Source organism: Monodon monoceros, unplaced genomic scaffold (genome assembly GCF_005190385.1).
Source record: "Monodon monoceros isolate NGI ecotype Baffin Bay Population unplaced genomic scaffold, NGI_Narwhal_1 Super_Scaffold_7, whole genome shotgun sequence".
Classification (NCBI taxonomy): Eukaryota; Metazoa; Chordata; class Mammalia; order Artiodactyla; family Monodontidae; genus Monodon; species Monodon monoceros.
The window spans coordinates 91,449,202-91,470,000 of NW_021703784.1; the positions used below are offsets into that span (position 1 = coordinate 91,449,202).

The 20,799-nt window shown below is 40.2% G+C and overlaps 1 protein-coding gene across 2 annotated transcripts in view; it reads left to right on the plus strand.

Annotated features, from left to right (window-relative positions):
• The window catches only part of HSD17B12 (hydroxysteroid 17-beta dehydrogenase 12), a 165,799-nt gene that overhangs the window by 109,198 nt on the left and 35,802 nt on the right, over nt 1-20,799 (plus strand). For both annotated transcript variants that reach the window (XM_029207055.1, XM_029207053.1), the window contains exons 5-6: nt 11,807-11,871; nt 12,716-12,760. In XM_029207055.1, coding sequence (XP_029062888.1) covers nt 11,807-11,871; nt 12,716-12,760 — 110 coding nt within the window. The remainder of the gene's footprint in view (nt 1-11,806; nt 11,872-12,715; nt 12,761-20,799) is intronic.

Here is a 20,799-nt window from a genome sequence, read left to right on the forward strand (position 1 = left end):
ATTTTGTCGAAAGCTTTTTCTGCATCTATTGAGATAATCATATGGTTTTTACCCTTCAGTTTCTTAATATGGTGTATCACATTGATTGATTTGCATATACTGAAGAATCCTTGCATTCCTGGGATACACCATGATCAAGTGGGGTTTATGATCCTTTTAATGTGTTGTTAGATTCTGTTTGCTAATATTTTGTTGAGGTTTTTTGTGTCTGTGTTCATCAGTGATATTGGCCTGTAGTTTTCTTTTTTGTGACATCTTTGTCTGGTTTTGGTATCAGGGTAATGGTGGCCTCGTAGAATGAGTTTGGGAGTGTTCCTCCCTCTGTGTTTGTGTTTCCTTATATTTTGGAAGAGTTTGAGAAGGATAGGCATTAGCTCTTCTCTAAATGTTTGATAGAATTCGCCTGTGAAGCCATCTGGTCCTGGGCTTTTTGTTGGAAGATTTTTAATCACACTTTCAATTTCAGTGCTTGTGATTGGTCTGTTTATATTTTCTATTTCTTCCTGGTTCAGTCTCGGAAGGTTGTGCTTTTCTAAGAATCTGTCCATTTCTTCCAGGTTGTCCATTTTATTGGCAGACAGTTGCTTGTAGTAATCTCTCATGATCCTTTGTATTTCTGCAGTGTCAGTTGTTACTTCTCCTTTTTCACTTCTATTTCTGTTGATTTGAGTCTTCTCCCTTTTTTTCTTGATGAGTTTCGCTAAAGGTTTATCAATTTTGTTTATCTTCTCAAAGAACCAGCTTTTCGTTATTGATCTTTGCCATTGTTTCCTTCATTTCTTTTTCATTTATTTCTGCTCTGATCTTTATGATTTCTTTCCTTCTGCTAACTTTGGGTTTTTGTTGTTCTTCTTTCTCTAATTGCTTTAGGTGTAAGGTTAGATTGTTTATTTGAGATTTTTCTTGTTTCTAGAGGTAGGATTGTATTGCTACAGACTTGCCAGTTAGAACTTCTTTTGCTGCATCCCATAGGTTTTGGGTTGTCATGTTTTCATTTTCATTTGTTTCTAGGTATCTTTTGATTTCCTCTTTGATTTCTTCAGTGATCTCTTGGTTATTTAGTAGCATATTGTTTAACCTCCATGTGTTTGTATTTTTTACAGTTTTTTTTTGCTGTAATTGATATCTAGTCTCATAGCGCTGTGGTTGGAAAAAATACTTGATACGATTTCAATTTTCTTAAGTTTACCAAGGCTTGATTTGTGACCAAAGATATGATCTATCCTGGAGAATGTTCCATGAGCACTTGAGAAGAAAGTGTATTCTGTTGTTTGTGGATGGAATGTCCTATAAGTATCAATTAAGTCCATCTTGTTTGTGTCATTTAAAGCTTGTGTTTCCTTATTTATTTTCATTTTGGATGATCTGTCCATTGGTGAAAGTGGGGTGTTAAAGTCCCCTACTATTATTGTGTTACTGTCGATTTCCCCTTTTATGGCTGTTAGCATTTGCCTTATGTAATGAGGCGCTCCTATGTTGGATGCATAAATGTTTACAATTGTTATATCTTCTTCTCAGGTTGAGCCCTTGATCACTATGTAGTGTCCTTCTTTGTCTCTTGTAGTAGACTTTATTTTAAAGTTTGTTTTGTCTGATATGAGAATTGCTACTCCAGCTTTCTTTTGATTTCCATTTGCATGGAATATCTTTTTCCACCCCCTCACTTTCAGTCTGTATGTGTCCCTAGGTCTGAAGTGGGTCTCTTGTAGACAGCATGTATACAGGTCTTGTTTTTGTATCCATTCAGCCACTCTGTGTCTTTTGGTTGGAGCATTTAATCCATTTACATTTATGGTAATTATTGATATGTATGTTCCTATTACCATTTTCTTAATTGTTTTGGGGTTTTTTTTGTGGGTATTTTCCTTTTCTTGTGTTTCCTGCCTAGAGAAGTTCCTTTAGCATTTGTTGTAAAGCTGGTTTGGTGGTGCTGAATTCTCTTAGCTTTCGCTTCTCTGTAAAGGTTTTACTTTCTCCATCAAATCTGAATGAGATCCTTGCTGTGTAGAGTAATCTTGGTTGTACGTTTTTCCCTTTCATCACTTTAAAATATGTCCTTCCACTCCCTTCTGGCTTGCAGAGTTTCTGCTGCAAGATCAGCTGTTAACCTTTTGGGGATTCCCTTGTACGTTTTTTGTTGTTTTCCCTTGCTGCTTTTAATATTTTTTCTTTGTATTTAATTTTTGATAGTTTGATTAATATGTGTCTTGGCGTGTTTTTTCTTGGATTTATCCTGTATGAGGCTCTCTGTGCTTCCTGGACTTGACTGACTGTTTCCTTGCCCATATTAGGGAAGTTTTTGACTATAATCGCGTCAAATATTTTTCAGTCCCTTTCTTCTCTTCTTCTTCTGGGACCCTTATAGTTCAAACGTTGGTGTGTTTAATGTTGTCCCAGAGGTCTCTGAGACTGTCCTCAATTCTTTTCATTCTTTTTTCTTTATTCTGCTCTGTGGTAGTTATTTCCACTATTTTATCTTCCAGGTCACTTATCCATTCTTCTGCCTCAGTTATTCTGCTATTGATTCCTTCTAGAGAATTTTTAATTTCATTTATTTTGTGTTCATCATTGTTTGTTTGCTCTTTAGTTTCTCTAGTTCTTTGTTAAACGTTTCTTGTATTTTCTCCATTCTATTTCCAATATTTTGGATCATCTTTACTATCATTACTCTGAATTGTTTTTCAGGTAGACTGCCTACTTCATCTTCATTTGTTTGGCCTGGTGGGTTTTTTCCTTGCTGCTTCATCTGCTCCGTATTTCTCTGTCTTCTCATTTTGCCTAACTTACTGTGTTTGGGGTCTCCTTTTTGCAGGCTGCAGGTTCGTAGTTCCCGTTGTTTTCGATGCCTGCCCCCAGTGGGTAAGGTTGGTTCAGTGGGTTGTGTGGGCTTCCTGGTGGAGGGGACTGGTGCCTGTGTTCTGGTGGATGAGGCTGGATCTTGTCTTTCTGGTGGGCAGGACCATGTCCGGTGGTGTGTTTTGGGGTGCCTGTAACCTTATTATGATTTTAGGCAGCCTTTCTGCTAATGGGTGGGGTTGTGTTCCTGTCTTGCTAGTTGTTTGACATGGGGTATCCAGCAGTGGAGCTTGCTGGTTGTTGAGTGGAGCTAGGTCTTAGCGTTGAGACGGAGATCTCTGGGAGAGCTCTCACCGATTGATATTACGTGGGGCGGAGAGGTCTCTGGTGGTCCAGTGTCCTGAATTCGGCTCTCCCACCTCCAAGGCTCAGGCCTGACACCCAGCCGGAGCATCAAGACCCTGTCAGCCACACAGCCTGGTACGTGGGGAGTTTCTTGCCTTTTGGGAAGTCTGAGGTCTTCTGCCAGCGTTCAGTAGGTGTTCTGTAAGAGCTGTTCCACATGTAGATGTATTTTTTTTTCTTTTTTGCGGTACGCAGGCCTCTCACTGCTGTGGCCTCTCCCATTGCAGAGCACAGGCTCCGGACGCGCAGGCTTAGTGGCCATGGCTCATGGGTCCAGCTGCTCCGCGGCATGTGGGATCTTCCCGGACTGGGGCACGAACCCGTGTCCGCTGCATCGGCAGGCGGACTCTCAACCACTGCGCCACCAGGGAAGCCCTGTAGATGTATTTTTGATGTATCTGTGGGGAGGAAAGCGATCTCCATGCCTTACTCCTCTGCCATCTTGAAGGTCCCCCTTCTTTCCTATTTGTTGATTGATTCATCAGTCAGTCATACACTAACCCATTCAAGAAGTATAATTCCAGGGCTTCCCTGGTGGCGCAGTGGTTGAGAATCTGCCTGCCAATGCAGGGGACACGGGTTCAAGCCCTGGTCTGGGAAGATCCCACATGCCGCGGAGCAACTAGGCCCGTGAGCCACAATTACTGAGCCTGCGTGTCTGGAGCCTGTGCTCCGCAACAAGAGAGGCTGCGATAGTGAGAGGCCCGCGCACCACGATGAAAAGTGGCCCCCGCTTGCCACAACTAGAGAAAGCCCTCGCACAGAAACGAAGACCCAACACAGCCATAAATAAATAAATTAATTTAAAAAAAAAGAAGTATAATTCCAGAGATATAGCAGTAAGCAAAACTGATATTGTTTTTGGTTTCATAGAAGACAGCCAGTGAACAAGTAGTTAGGAATGTGTTGCATTTAATGACAGGGTATGTTACGAAGGAAGCTAAGAGTATTGGAGATGATTTCTCTGAGAAAGTAATATTTAAGTTGAGACCTGAATGCTGATTGACCCTGGGAGAAGAGATGTTTCCCAGTAGAAGAAACAGTATGTACAAAACAGTATGTACTCTGAGGTGAATGTGCTTGGCAAGTTGGAGGAACTGACAGAAGATATGTAAATCTAGAGCATGAATGCAAAGGGGATAGTGCTAGGGTCTGGAGATTAAGCAGCACCGTATCCCAGAAGGCTTTAGAAAACCAGGTTGATATGTTTGGACTTTACTGGAAGGACAATGTAGACTTTGTAGAGTTTTAAGCAGTAAATTGATATCCTAGAATTTTAGAGAGATCATTCTGACTCCCAAGTGGAAGGGGCAAGAATTGACACAAGGAGACCAGTAAGGTTATTTCAGCAATGAAATATAAGATGAGGATGGCTTATATTAGGATGATGGCAATGGGAATGGGTAGAGGTGAATTGACTAGAGACATGTTTAGGGAATAGAAATAGGACTAATTTCTGATGAGGTCCTCATCAGAAGTCTTGTCTGACAGAAGGATAATGGTAGTTTGTTGTTTTTAATTATTATTGCCAAGCTTCATTAAGTATTTTTTATATGCCACACATCATGCTAATGAATCTCATTTAATCCCCAGCAATCCTATAAGGTAGATATTAATATTTCTGTACCCATTTTACAGACAGAAAACAGGCTTACAGTGATTCAATACATTGTCCAGGGTTATACAGTTGCTAATTAGCAACCTCCAGGTCAGCTTGAGCAACTGGCTGCTATTTCTCTAAGACAGGAGACTGTGAGCCAGGACAGTTCTGTAGAGAAAAATGATGATTTCGTTTTGGGTTATGTTAAACTTGAGAGAGCTGTAAGAAAGCCAAGTGGAGTTTCAAGTAGATGGTGGCATCCGGTATAAATGCCCTCCTTTGTGTTGAATGAAGCACAAGCCTGATGTAGCCAATCATGGCAAGCAGAATAGGTACATGGAACTTTTAGGAGATTGATCAGGAACATTATTAGACTAAGTATAGTGTCTTATAGTTCCATTAGATGTATTGAATGAGATTGGATTTCCAAAGTGAGAATAAGACTTTGAATTCATATGTATTTCCTTTTATTCGGAAACCACTAACGGTATTAATTAAAGCAAAACCTTTAACTTAAAACTGGGTAATTAGCTGTGATTTCAGAAATGTAAGTAGAACTGTAATTCATGAAATTGATACGTATTCCTCCCGTTCGCTGAGATTTAACTACCAACCTTCTGCCATCCTTCTTTCCTCATCCTGTCTTCCAACTTTATGTATGGCAAATCTTATGTGGTTTTGTAATGAGCGTCACGTAGCAATTTATAATTAAACAGCTGAGGTGAAATGTTCTGTTGTGTTGCTTCTGACTGGATCTTAATTTTTCAATTTCTGAGTAAAAGTGCTGCAGATTTAAAGCCTTGTAAACTCTCTTTTATTTAGAAATTGCTACTCGCAAGTGTAGGAAAACTGTAAAGTTTGCAAAATGTTTTACTTGGTGTTCCAAATATCATCTGTCAGAGTATGAACATGTGCTAGCTACAGCAATATGTTAAATAAGGCAAAGAAGAAATTTTCTTTGCATCACTTTCCAAACTCTGCAGACTGTAAGATTAGATACTCTCGAATGAAGTAAAGCGGGTAAAGGAACAATTAGGATAAATTCAATCAGTATAAAGTTATTCTGGTTAACTGTTGCCTAGAGCTCTCTTTTAGAAGGATCTCTCCACTTCAGTGCTGGTCGCGAACAGTAAAAACAGAGAGACCTTGGTTGTCTTGCTGCAGCCCCTATGGTAGCGTTGGGTGCAAAATAGGAGTTCAGTGAATACTTGTTGAATAAATGACCACACAACAATAACAACTCTTTCTCCTCCATTTATTAACATACTAGTATGTTCCAGGCATTGGGTTAGAGATTTTATGCATATTATCTCATTTAATTCTTACCCCTATTTTATATATAAAGGCGATGAGGAAACTGAGGCTTGTTGGGGTGAAATCACCCGCATCTTGTTAAGATCTGGTAGTAGTAGAGCCAGGACTGAAACCTGGGTCTGTTGGACTCCAAGATCCATCCCCTCCTAGTTCAAAAGCTTAAGACAGGAGGTATTTCTCCCTTGTGCTGTTACTTTGGTCTACATTTTTATTTTTTTTAATTTATTTTTTTTGGCTGCATTGGGTCTTCGTTGCTGTGTGCGGGCTTTCTCTAGTTGTGATGAGTGGGGGCTACTCTTTGTTGCATTGTGCATGCTTCTCATTGCGGTGGCTTTTCTTGCTGTGGAGCACAGGCTCTAGGTGCGCGGGCTGCAGTAGTTGTGTCGTGTGGACTCAGTAGTTGTGGCTTGCGGGCTCTAGAGTCCAGGCTCAGTAGTTGTGGTGCACGGACTTAGTTGCTCCGCGGCATGTGGGATCTTCCCTGACTAGGGCTCAAACCCGTGTCCCCTGCATTGGCAGGCGATTCTTAACCACTGCGCCACCAGGGAAGCCCCTACATTTTTAAAATTCAGTATATTTTGAAATATAGTGAGGTAGCATTTTTTAAAATTCATTTTTATTAGCGAACTCTAATAGGTTTTCCATTTCTCTAGGCTTTATATGGGCGCTTGAACTGCATTAGTGTATCCAACTACAAATGTGACCAAAATGTAAACTTACTATAATATTTTCTAGTTTGATATGATAAGGAGATACAGAAGACTTTGCATTATTTCGTATATATTAGGAAGCCCAACCATTAGGCAGTGTTTTTTTTTATGTCTTTATTGGAGTATAATTGCTTTACAATGGTGTGTTAGTTTCTGCTTTATAACAAAGTGAATCAGCTATACATATACATATATCCCCATATCTCCTCCCTCTTGCGTCTCCCTCCCACCCTCCCTATCCCACCCCTCTAGGTGGTCACAAAGCACCGAGCTGATCTCCCTGTGTTATGTGGCTGCTTCCCACTAGCTATCTGTTTTACATTTGGTAGAGTATGTATGTCCATGCCACTCTCTCACTTCGTCCCAGCTTACCATTCCCCCTCCCCGTGTCCTCAAGTCCACTCTCTACGTCTGCATCTTTATACCTGTCCTGCCTCTAGGTTCTTCAGAACCCCCTTTTTTTTTTAGATTCCATATATATGTGTTAGCATATGGTATTTGTTTTTCTCTTTCTGCCTTACTTCACTCTGTATGATAGTCTCTAGGTCCATCCACCTCACTGCAAATAACTCAATTTCGTTTCTTTTTATGGCTGAGTAATATTCCACTGTATATATGTGCCACATCTTCTTTATCCATCCATCTGTTGATAGGTTGCTTCCATGTCCTGGCTATTGTAAACAGAGCCGCAGTGAACATTGTGGTACGTGACTCTCTTTGAATTATGGTTTTCTCAGGGTATATGCCCAGTAGTAGGATTGCTGGGTCGTATGGTAGTTCTATTTTTAGTTATTTATTTAATTTATTTTATTTTGCGGTACGCGGACCTCTCACTGTCGTGGCCCCTCCCGTTGCGGAGCACAGGCTCCGGACGCGCAGGCTCAGCGGCCATGGCTCACGGGCCCAGCCGCTCCGCGGCATGTGGGATCTTCCCAGACCGGGGCACGAATCCGCGTCCCCTGCATCGGCAGGTGGACTCTCAACCACTGCGCCACCGGGGAAGCCCCTATTTTTAGTTTTTTAAGGAACCTCCATACTGTTCTCCATAGTGGCTGTATCAATTTATATTCCCACCAACAGTGCAAGAAGGTTCCGTTTTCTCCACACCCTCTCCAGCATTTATTGTTTGTAGATATTTTGATGATGGCCATTCTCACTGGTGTGAGGTGATACCTCATTGCAGTTTTGATTTGCCTTTCTCTAATGATTAGTGATGTTGAGCCTCCTTTCATGTGTTTGTAGGCAGTGTATTTTTAAACCACCTTGATTTCTTATGTCTGATTAATCTGGAAAAGATAGCCGGTTGAAGGTGGTCTCTGTGTGGTTACCCATATCTGTTATTATTGTGTTTGTTCAGATGGACTTTTATTCTCTACTAATCTATTGTCATTTGCTCCTCCCGCATGCCCAACCCAGTTACCAAAAATCTAATTTCCTAATGACATCATTATCTCTATAGCAGCTGGTTTTGATAAAGGATTCTAAGTCCAGTGCGGTCAGAAGCAGCAGCAAACGAATTTAGAAGAAACAAATCTTGTGTATGTTCCTGTCATTTTTAAAAAGTGTGAGATGTGGAAGTGATTTTTAAATAGTAGTATGATGTAATTTAGAATATTTATATATATAACATTCAGAAATACTCTGTGTATTTTCTGAGTCTAAAGTACTGTACGTATCAGTATTGGTGTTTAAGAAAGTTCTGGATGGCGAACGTGGAGAGCACTGCTGAACACGGCGCACTGACGGTTCCTCCCTGCGAGGATCTCGCCACCTCCTTCTTTCCACTTACCCGTCGTTGTTCTTGGTCTGTCTTCACCTCTGTTCTCCATCTGCCTCACCTCTTCTGTTGAGCTCCTCCCAATCTTGGAACTCCACTGAGAAACTGATGGGAAGTAGTTTATATGTTCATGGTCCTATGGTGGTTGGAATTCTGAGATTGTATGGACATACCTCGTTTTCTGAAAGACATGGTGTGTTACACGAGTTAAAAGGCTTTTTCAGGTCATTGAACAGAAAATGCTCAATCTGCCTCTGGTGCCTCACTTGAAGTGTTCAAGAAAACTCACTGGTGAACAGATGTTTAACGCCAATTTAAAATGCTACCATTTAAGAGGGATTTTCAACTATCTGAAAAATGTTGGAACAACTTGTGGCATTGTTTGGTTTGGTGAATCCTATAGTGAATCCTCTAATATAAGAAGATGGCATTGCATGCACCCATTCTAAATGAGATTAAATTATAATGGAAATATTTCCATCCTTCCCTCCTACCCAAAGCCTGTTTTCTTCCTTTTCCAAGTCCCTGAAAGCTTTCCGCCTGCTGTTTCTGCCACCTAATGTCTCAAGATAAAATTGCAATGAGTTTGCCCTTTCCAAAAGATTCACATTATTGTGCAATTTATGGAAATAACTGTTTGAGAGCACAGTTGTTTTCCTTTAACTCTTAAATAATAGCACCCTGAAGTGATTACTTATTGTGAAGACAATATGGGTAGCATATATTCCACTAGCAAAATGTGCAGCAGCTAATAAAGCAGGAAGGGATTTAAGAGTCCTAGTCCCTAGTAAAGGACAACTTGCCAGTGTGACCTTGACGTGTACTTTTCTTCATAAAGTCAGGCTCATTGCTCTGAAAGATCTGTTCCAGCTTTAACACCTTTTTCTTTTCTGTGTGTAATTTTGGTTATAAAAGTATAACCCTTATACATGATGCTGTTTATTTCTTTGGGTTAACGTTCTCAGTGTTGACTGTGTTTTCTTTTAGAGTCGTGTTAAATATAGATGGTCACGTTTTCACTGTATGAGTAGATAGCTTTGATGGCTTCCTTTGCTCGATTAGCAGAGACAGATCTGAAGATTTTCTGTTGTAAATACAGCCTTACCCAGAGTAACACTTCCTTGCTTGCTTAGTTATGTGTGGGCTTCTTTACCTTGACTTTGGCCTTGTAACAGAAGTTGTAAAGATTGCAGAGTTAACTGTGCTGCTTACAAAGTTCCTGGATATTTTTCTTTAATCCATATCTGGACTTTAAATATTTATAATTACACTAGTCAATTTTCTTTACAGTTTTGAAATAGAGCATTAGTATTTCCATGGGCTAGAAAGAGATCTGAAGATAGAAAGTTTTCTAGATACAGGAGAGTGAAAAGAGATGGAGTTTGCTGTATGTGACAGCATTTTCTTTATTTTATTTTAAAAATAATATTTATTTGTTTATTTGGCTGCGCTGAGTCTTAGTTGTGGCACGTGGGATCTTTTAGTTGCGGCATGCAGGATCTTTTAGTTGCGGCATGTGGGATCTAGTTACCTGACCAGGGATGGAACCCGGGCCCCCTGCTTTGGGAGTGTGGAGTCTTAGCCACTGGACCACCAGAGAAGTCCCCGACAGCATTTTCTTGAAATCGTGAAGAATGTTACAATTTGGCAAAAACCTCTCCTTGAGGATTCTGTCATCTTAAACTGACTTTGTAAAGAATATTTTGTTTATGGATAGTGTTTTAACAGATATTTTGGTTGTTGCTGTTTCTCTAAGTAACATTGTAAATAAGATATTCATCCTTTAAAATTCTGTAGATGGTTAAGACAAAGTTGAATGAACATAAACCCTCACCTTCAACTAGTTTTGGCTTAATTGTTAACAGATCTTTTATAGGATTGATTCCTAGACCGCTGGTGGGTGGAGAACCTTTTGAATAAAATAAAAATAAAAAATGGATTTGAACCTGCTATTATTTTTTTGTTTAGATACCATCCCTATTCAGATGGGCAAGAATCTGAATTAAATACAGTTTGCTTTGATACTGTCCTTTGCCTACAGACTTTTCAGACAGGTTTCAGTGATCTTGTTCAAGCCATCCTGACCGAATTGTACCAGTAAAATCTTGAGACTCAGCCTGAAGTGACTGGCTTACTGCTAAATATAGAACTCTTACTGCTTTGAACTGCTAATTTTGTTAGTCTATTGAAAAAGTTACTATTACTACTATCAGGTTTATCAGGCCCAATTCCTTATAAGCTTGAGCAGAACGACCGGAATTTCATTATCTTTTTGCGACTGAAACCTTTCCTTTCTGATGCTCTACAGTTTTATTAAACATTGCTGTCAGATTTGTTTATTATCCAATTATTACTCACAGTTTTTCCTGAACTGAATACTGAATCAAGGCATAGGATGGCTTTAAAGTAGTGGTTAAGAGCCTAGCCTCTGAAGTCAAATTTCCTGAGTTTGAATCCTAGCCTTACGTTGCTCTATGACCTTGCGCAAGTTATTTAACCGCTGTGAACTTTAAGCCTTCCCGTGTATCCCAGATGAGGTCTGGGACAGGCTCCCATAGCACTCTGTACTTTGCAATGAAATAATTGTTTTAATCCTTTTTGTTTAGTGCCTTTCTCTTCCTACTGGATAGTTTGCTCCATGATGCCAGAAACTGCCTTTTTCTTTATGGTTTTTCTAGTTCCTGACACGTCTTGCACATAGATGAATGGTAAATTTTGTTGAATGATTAAATGAGCTCTCATTTAAGAGGTAAAGAAACTGAGATGTGTATCATGCGTGACTTACCCCAATTCATACATTTTCTGAAGCAGTTAGAAGTAGAACTCAAGTTTCCGGTCTCCTACATAATAGTACTTTCCACTCTTTCTATTACACTATGAAAATTGAAGATCTAGAGAGGGGTTAAGCAATATCTACAAATAATTGTATTACAGAGGCAGAATACACATATACTTCAAGGGGCTAGGGAAATTGAGAGGCAAATAAAAAGTCCTTTTGCCAGGGGTTGGGTATAGAAAGGCTTAATGAAGGAGGAAACATTTGAACTGTCCCTACAGGTAGATTTTGGACAGGTCATTCTAGACGTAAACAGCATTTTATGTAATTGTATGTATCGTCTTAGTCTTGATATCTTTAATCTCTTTTTTTTCAGTAAATCTCTAAAATGTATATTTTAGCCAGCTAATGATCTTGTCTTATTTCAGTGAACAATGTGGGAATGTCATATGAGTATCCGGAATACTTTTTGGATGTTCCTGACTTGGACAGTGTAAGTCGTTCTTTATAGATTATGGTCACCAAAAGAATGCACGTAGGTGTGTGTGAGACAACATGGTATAACGTTCAGGCTCTGCACTAGAGTCCAACTAACGGCCGAGGTTCACACCCTGGTCCTTCTACTCTACCTGAGTTACCTGGGGAATGACCCAACCATACTTAGTCTCCATTCTCCTGTCTGTAAAATAGGCAGCTTTACAGAGATGTTAGAAGGATTGAATGAGAAAATATTTATCACCTCATTTGTACAGGGCCAGCTTCAATAATAGCTCCAGTTTTTTATTATCACTTTTATTATATCAAAACAGCTCTGTTTAAGTATCAGGATTCTAAACATCAATTTAAAAACCATAAATGTGTTAATATCAATATAAAGCAATATGGTTGATTCAGATAAACTAGCTCTACCAAAATGAAAGCTATATCCTTGATGCATGTATAATTCTTTAATAAAAACTAGAAAAGCATATCATTGAAGGAATATGTAAATTTAAAAAAATTATGAAAATCTTAGATTCAATAATTTCTCCTTTCCATGTTAGCAGAGAGGAAACTGCATATTTATTTTAGGTTTAGTATGTCTTTTTGCTTGCACATTTCACTTGTACATATACCTTGAATTTTGTATATTAGTATGAGTTGCTGCATTTGGTAGAAAAGTACTATAACACAGAGTAAAATAAAATCTGCCTCTTTGCCCCAACTCCTCTCATTTTCCAGGTTCTTTATTGTATCTGGGGAAACTTTCAATGCATCTCTGGATCACTTACATATGTATCTAATATGGTTACTTCCATGATCAAATCTATATAAAATTATCAATATTTCTTTTGCAGACCATCAAGAAACTGATAAATGTTAATGTTCTTTCTGTTTGCAAGGTAAGCAGCTTCTTTATAAATATGTCATCTTCTTTTGTTTTTTTTCTATTTAAAAACACTGAATCAGTTTGTTCACTTCAGTCAGCTCTTGTTTTGATGTAAGTACATATTCCAGATGAAAGCAATCTATTTCCTCGTGTCTTCAAGAAATAGAACTAAATGCCAAACGGGTGTCTGTATAGTTTTACTTTTTAACAAATGAACATTTATGAAATGCCTCCTATACGCAAGCACCGTAGTAGGCCCTGGGACTATACAAACTAACTTAGGCTGAAGATAGATTGTTTTACAAAGTTTTCATCTACATATAATTCATCACTGATAAATTGTTTCCATTCCATATCCCCTGTGGCCTACTTAAGGTGATGAGCTAAAGGTTGTGGGAAAGCATTGTATGGGGAGTGTGGGACCAAAGGGTAATGAGAGTGATTTTTATTAGCCACACATGAAAACTACTCTCATTTCTGGTTGCTAGGCATTCATTATAGCCATGTCACTCGTATATGCCAACAAAAGACACCACAGCTAATATATGATAAAAGGACGAATAGATAGCAAGTATGAGCATCTGAACGCCATTTCCCCTTCTTTTTTTTTTTTTTGGTCACACTATGCGACATGCAGGATCTTAGTTCCCTGACTGGGGATCGAACCCCTGCAGTGGAAGTATGGAGTTCTAACCACTGGACTGCCAGGGAATTCCCATTTCCCCTTCTATTTTAGCAGTAACTACAATGAGATATCACACCTTGATTATACATACCAGACGAGAAGAAAATATTGCCTGAGGCAGAATTTCCATACGTAATGTTGGGTAGTTTAAATTTGAACATAGTGTTGGAAAAGCCTAATTATTTTCATTAACTCTTATATACTAATTTAAGAAAACCAAAAGAACATTTAGCTCAAAACTATTAGAAGTGACCAGATAAATAAGAACGTAATTATTAATTTTTACTCGATGGCATAGTCTTGATCCTTTTTTCTATTGTGATATTTAAAAGAAAAGCTCTCCTTGGGTCTTCATTTCCTGAGAAATCATAACCCTTACATGGTTGATTTCAAGTTAAAGGACCCTAAAATCTTAACCCTTGGTCAGCTTTTCATATATGGCCATGCTTCTCCCTGTGTAACATATATGTTGCTTTTAAAGTATGTAGTTAATTCAGTCTTTATAATTTCAGTCTTTAGCAATATGGTTGATTCAGGTAAACCAGCTCTACCAAAAAGAAAGCTACATTGTTGATGCATGCACACTGTGTAACATTTGGTAGCTTGCTACCTAAAGGCACCTCTAATGAATCATATTGTAATATGACAAATAATTTTATAAAACAAATAATCGCTGTATCTGTTTCGTTGTTGTTATTAACCAAGATTTTTTCTCAAGTAGTTTGTGAGGCAAACTATCAATGCAAACAAGTGCATCTGTGATTAGCTTTGGATCAAGTCCCACATGCAGAAAATTAATGCTTTTAAAATGTGGTTAAGGGGATTTCCCTGGTGGCGCAGTGGTTAAGAATCTGCCTGCCAATGCAGGGGACACAGGTTCGAGCCCTGGTCCGGGAAGATCCCACATACCGTGGAGCAACTAAGCCCGTGTGCCACAACTACTGAGCCTGCACTCTAGAGCCCACGAGCCACAACTACTGAGCCCGCGTGCCACAACTACTAAAGGCCGCGCGCCTAGAGCCCGTGCACTGCAACAAGAGAAGCCACCGAAATGAGAAGCCCGCACACCGCAACGAAGGGTAGACCCCGCTCGCCGCAACTAGAGAAAGCCTGCGTCCAGCAACAAAAACCCAGTGCACCCAAAAAATAAAGAAATTAAAAGAAACAAAGCAAAACAAACAAAAAATGTGGTTAATGTGCATGTATCTGTATAGTTTTAAAGGTATTTCCCTTGGCATACTATGTAAATGTAATCGTTCTTCAATAATCTGTATGAGGTTTCAAGTTAATTAAATAACTCCATCATTTACTAGTTATATGGCCTTGAGTGAATTACCCTCTGTACTTCAGTTTTTCATCTATAAATTGAGGATGATAATTCTCGTTACCTCACAGAGTTGTTTGGGGAATTAAACAAGGTAATATGTGTAAACCTCTTTAGAATAGTGCCCAGATCATACTAAAGCCTCTAAAAAATGTTTCTATTACTTTGTTAAACTCAGAGGTGATAAAGATTTTTAGTAAACATGTGCAACTGTTACTTTTTTAGCAAGCAAATTATTATTTTTTTTGGCTGCATCGGGTCTTCGTTTTGGCATGTGGGATCTTTTTGTAGCGGCGTGTGGGCTCTTTGTTGCAGCACGCAGGCTTCTCTCTAGCTGTGGCTCACAGGTTCCAGAGCACATGGGTTCTGTAGTTTGCAGCCTGCCAGCTCTCTCGTTGTGGCACTCAGGCTTAGTTGCCCCGGGGCCCGTGGGATCTTAGTTCTCAGACCAGAGATCGAACACGCATCCGCTGCATTGGAAGGCAGATTCTTTACCACTGGACCACCAGGGAACTCCCATAGCAAGCAAATTTTTTGATCAAAATTAATATCACTTTTAGTCTATAGTTTGTTTTATGGTTTTGCCTTTTGAAATGACTGATTTGTACTATTGTTTTAATAATCTTTTCTGATACATTTGGCCAAATGCTTAAAAATAATGAGAGTTAAAAAATAATGAGTGTTTTATTATGTACATGTGTTTCATAATATATTGTAATGAGTTAATCATGAAAAATATTTTCCAGTGTTTAAATCGTATTTTATAGAATTGTGGGGTTTTAAAAAATATCTTTATTGGAGTATAATTGCTTTACAATGTTGTGTTGGTTTCTGCTGTACAACAAAGTGAATCAGCTGTATGTATACCTATATCCCCATATCCCCTCCCTCTTGAGCCTCCCTCCCACCCTCCCTATGCCACCCCTCTAGGTGGTCACAGAGCACTGAGCTGATCTCCCTGTGCCATGCAGCTGCTTCCCACTAGCTATCTATTTTACATTTAGTTGTGTATATATGTCAGTGCTACTCTATCACTTTGTGCCAGCTTCCCCTTCCCCTGCTGTGTCCTCAAGTCTGTTCTCTACATCTGTGTCTTTATTCCTGGCCTGCCACTAGGTTCATGAGTACCGTTTTTTTAGATTCCATATATGTGCGTTAGCGTCCGGTATTTGTTTTTCTCTTTCTGAACTTACTTCACTGTGTATGTCAGACTCTAGGTCCATCCTATAGCATTGTTAATGCTAGCTCCAAATTAGCCTCCTGATAATTTTAATTCCTCTATCAGATAAACTGTGCGAAGTTTTTACTCTAGATACATTAGTATCTTCCCCTGAGATCTCCTGCTTGTCAGTACTTCTGTGTTTGTATACCCTTACACTCTAAAACCCTGGCTTCCTCTGTCTCCCAAACATGCATTTTGGGCTGGCAGTCTACAGAATAGTAGTGATAAAAGGCCAAGGTCCTGACCTTGATCTGTGAGAACCAGTCAGCTTGCTGTGCTCTGCGCTCACGCACCGCATCCTTCAGGCAGCATCTGAGCACAGATCCGCGTGTGCTGGTGGTGGTCACCACGTGGCCCTGCTCAGAGATGAGCAGTACAGTGGCGGGAGATGCGGATGAAGCACCACCAGTCCCACAGCACTGGAGAGGATCTCTCAGTTTTCTTTGAAGTAACGATGAAATAATAATGATGCACCAGTCCTAGTATCTTGACAAATTATAAAATGCTTCTCCCACCTCTTTATTCTTCCTCTTCCACTTTCTCTTTCTCCCATGGGCATGGATACTTTTTCCCACGAAATGAGTCAGAGACAAATGCCAACTTATTAAACATCATGCCCTATCATATTGTGAGCCATACTGATGGGAAGTATCACCAGCAGAAGGGCTGGATATATGCTTAAAATTTTTATACGTGAGCCTCTTTTTGCAAGTCACATCCCATTGACAAAGCACTAAGGGAGTTTGCTATTTAAAACACTTTTTCGTTAAGCCAAATCATCATCCTTTAATTTATCTTTCACGTAGATATGCATTTTCCTGTCCCTTTGTGATAGGCACTTTTAGTGGAAAAACAATTCAAAATTCTTGATTTATTCATCATGGAATTAGTAACATCTGGAGGACAGCCAATTAGTCTTCACTGTACTATAGGCAGGATCCGGGTCATTACCATCTCTGTAACACGGTGGACTAGTGATCGTTCAGGTGTGGATATGGTTTGATCAAACAGCAGGAGGTGAGTGGTGTGCAGTGGCCAGAAAAGTAAATTAGGACATGATCGTGCAGGTCCTTGAGTGCTGTGCTCAAGAGGGCAGAGAGCCTTAAAGTAGAAACAAGGTGTGATCTGGTGTACATTTTAGAAAGACAGTTCTAGTGGCAGCGTGGCCTGACAATGTGTATTTTATGGTATGTGTGTTGATCTTGTACTGAGAAGGGGCATTCACCTTGATGGAGTTCTGTGTCTATCGCTCCCAGGTTTAGTGTTCTTTCGTGCTGCTGTGATTTGCCCTATAGTATATTTTGATGAATTGTGCCTGTTGTCCTTTAGTTGACTGTGTTATGTTGCAGGGCCAGGGCTACATTTTCAGTATCAGTGGCTGTTTGGAGCCCTGGGGTAACTTAAAAGATGAAAATTAGTCTGGCTCTAGAATCTTACAAGGTTTTCTGGTGGCTGGATATGTGGGGAACCAGGTCATGGATGTCTGCAGCCTAATGCCTTAATAAATGTATCGAAAAAGGCTTATATGAGAAAGAGAACAACCTCTTCTCACCATCAATATTGGTCCAAGTTTTTTCTCCTCACCAAACCACATGATAGGGGCTGACCATCTGAGAAGTGTGCCAGGAAAGATTGGAAAAGTCAGCTTGCCCTTGTGACCTTGGGTTTGGAGATATTTCCTGGGTAGGGCCCAGCATCTGGTTGGAAGCCTGTGCTGCCTCATGAGTACTGAATGACCTGGCTTGACCTTCCTTCAGGTCCAGGATTAGTGCTTGGTCCATGTGTTCCCATCCTGTATCAACAGGTCAGATGATAAAAATCGTATCAGTCCCCCATTCCAGTAGAGGAATTACAGAAGTGAAATATCCTGACCGAGGGAATTACAGGTCATCAGCAGATGAAGTGGCGATGAGTGGTCCCCAGAATATTGAGGAAGAAATATTAAGAATAGTTGTGACTGTAGACCCCTGATGTTCAATTAAAGAGCCCAGATTAGCTCTCCCAGGCCTTTGTCTCCCCAGTTCCATCTGATTATTTCACTTTTCATCTTATCCAATAATTTAGGATTATTCCTTTCTTCTCTCTCAGTGACTGCTTAACTGGGCTTTCCCTTTACCAGGTTAGTTGAGGTAACCCAAGGGGTATTTAGAAGCCTTGTTGCTTGCTTTACAGTTTTGCTCTTAATACCTTCAGGGTTAAATTTAGTCTTGTTCTTATTTCCTGCAGAGCAGGAACGTGCGAAGGTGAGGAGAGCAGTGGTGTGGAAATTCTACATAGGTGACTGATATGGCAGGTAGATCAGCCTTCAATTGGAAGAAAGGTCCTCCTAGCCAGGGCTTTTTTCCTTGTGATTTCAGATGTTCTGTGACTAAAATCTAAGGTAAGGCTTATTTCGCCTTAGGAACAATGACCTTCAGACCATAAGTGATGGAGTTTAGAGATAATTCTTTTAAATTAATTAATTTATTTATTTTTGGCTGTGTTGGGTCTTCGTTTCTGTGCAAGGGCTTTCTCTAGTTGCAGCAAGCGGGGGCCACTCTTCTTCGCGGTGCGCGGGCCTCTTACTGTTGCGGGCTCTCTTGTTACGGAGCACAAGCTCCAGACGCGCAGGCTCAGTAGTTGTGGCTTACGGGCCTAGTTGCTCCGCGGCATGTGGGATCCTCCCATGCCAGGGCTCAGAACCCGTGTCCCCTGCATTGGCAGGCAGACTCTCAACCACTGCGCCACCAGGGAAGCCCGGAGTTTAGAGATAATTAACCCTCCAGTTATTGAGCTACACCCTTCTACAGTAGTTTCAGTTTTATGCCTGGAAGGGGTTTCCATCTCAGAATATGGAGAGTTTGCAAATGAAATTGTTGTATTGCTATTGGTTATTATTAGAGAAATCATGGAAAATGGGGAACGTGCCAAAACTCCAGAGACAGGTATATACAAGTCCACTTTCAAACAGGTAGCACACTGAGCACCAATCCAAAGACAGGTTCTGACGCAGGTCTTCTTTGCATTGTTTGTTACTGTTTTGAGATCACTTGTTTTAACATCTGCCACATTCGGTGTTGCCTTCCTTCTCTAGGCCTGACTATCTTTGATTCCTTTAATGACAGACAGTTTTAGGACCTCAAGACCCCATAGACTCTACACTCCTTTTCAAATGAACATGGCCCAAACCATATTACCTGCACTTCCCACAGTTTACCTAAGTCTTCTGAAGGTACTGGGCCCTGAAGCTGCAACTGGGCTTGGTGAATACAGCGTACGATAGGGAGTGGCCCTTCCTACACATGGATCCCTTAGGAGATTTCCAGACCATCATTCTGACAAATAGAGGGGATGTCCCAACCTTCTTTATTACCTTTCTTAGAGCAGAGAAGGAGGTGGGTGGAGGTGTGACCCAAGGAGAAATTTATTAACAACTTCCACTTACAGTGAAGTACCACTGAGTTTTGTTTGTTTTAGTTGGGAATGGGGAGGAGGAGTATTAAGCAGGGGATCAGAATTTAGTTCTTCCTTCATCAGATAATCAGCCAAAGTGGAAACTTGAAACCATGTCTTATTAGGAGTGGTTGAAAGAACTAGAGATGTTTAGCATGGAGAAGGGACACGTGACATCACACGCAGGCACATGCGTGCACACACACATCTAATCAAGGCTAGTTAGTTCAGCCTCCTAAGTATTTTGCAAATCAACTCACTTTTTATCCCCAGTGATAAAAGGTGAGTTCCCTTCTGATTCTAGGCCAGAGGTTGCAAATCAGTTGTCTGTGGGCTGGATGTGCCTACCAACATATTTTGGTTGGCTCCAGTTGTGTTTTCATATTGGGACATTTCATACCCAAATTTCTAGCTTCTCTTGGGAAAAATCTAAGACTAGGGTAACATAGACCTGAACTGCTGCATGGCAACAAGTGATTAGAGCTGAGTAACAGCAGAGCATGCTGAGTAATTAGGCCTGCACTCTCCAGATCACCACAGTCCCCACTAGTCTGACTTAAGCACTCATTTATGTTACCCACCTGGACCTTTTAGACATTGGAGTTCCTGTTCCCCTGTTCAGTAACTCCAAGTATTCAGTCTACTCAAACTGAATCATTGCTTGCTTGGTTGAGTTGAAGAATTTGAATGGCTTTGACTAAATCAATCTCTTCCATCCCTATGATTATCTGAAATCAAATCACTTGGAGTATGAGGCCCTTTGCATGCCTTTGAAAAGTCAGTTTTTTTCTCATAATACCACTATGTATTCATTGTACGTCACTTAGCCATAATGCTATGCCCTGCCCATGGGATAGACAATAATAATCAATGTTTGGATGGATGGACAGATGGGTGAAAACGCACAGGAGAAGCGCTTGTTTACTTTTTCTTACATGGATTTGCCACTGGCATGTGACCAGTAGGGGGAGCCCTGTATTAATTTGGAAATCCATCAGAAGAATCTCTGTTCAGCAGTCTAGTTGTATTTAATTTAGGGATTATGCTAAGAATTTATCCTCCCGACTCTGCGCCAAGAATTCAAGTTAACAACAGTAGGAAATTTATAAACTGTAGGAAGGAGAGTATGACCCTCACCATTGCCCCCACCCAGGGCTTTTCAGAATGAAGACATTCCAAGTTAATATCTAGAGTCTTTTAATCCACTTGAAAGCAGCTATCATTAAGCTCTTAAAATTTTCCAAATTTGGGGGCACATTTAGCCCTTAGAGTCTCATAGGAATGGGCTGCTTCAGGCACAACCACAAAATGATGGGTTTGCCAAACTACATGACAACCACTCTTTCTATAGTTTTCATCTTAAAAAATGAGGGAGTAGTTGGAGATTGG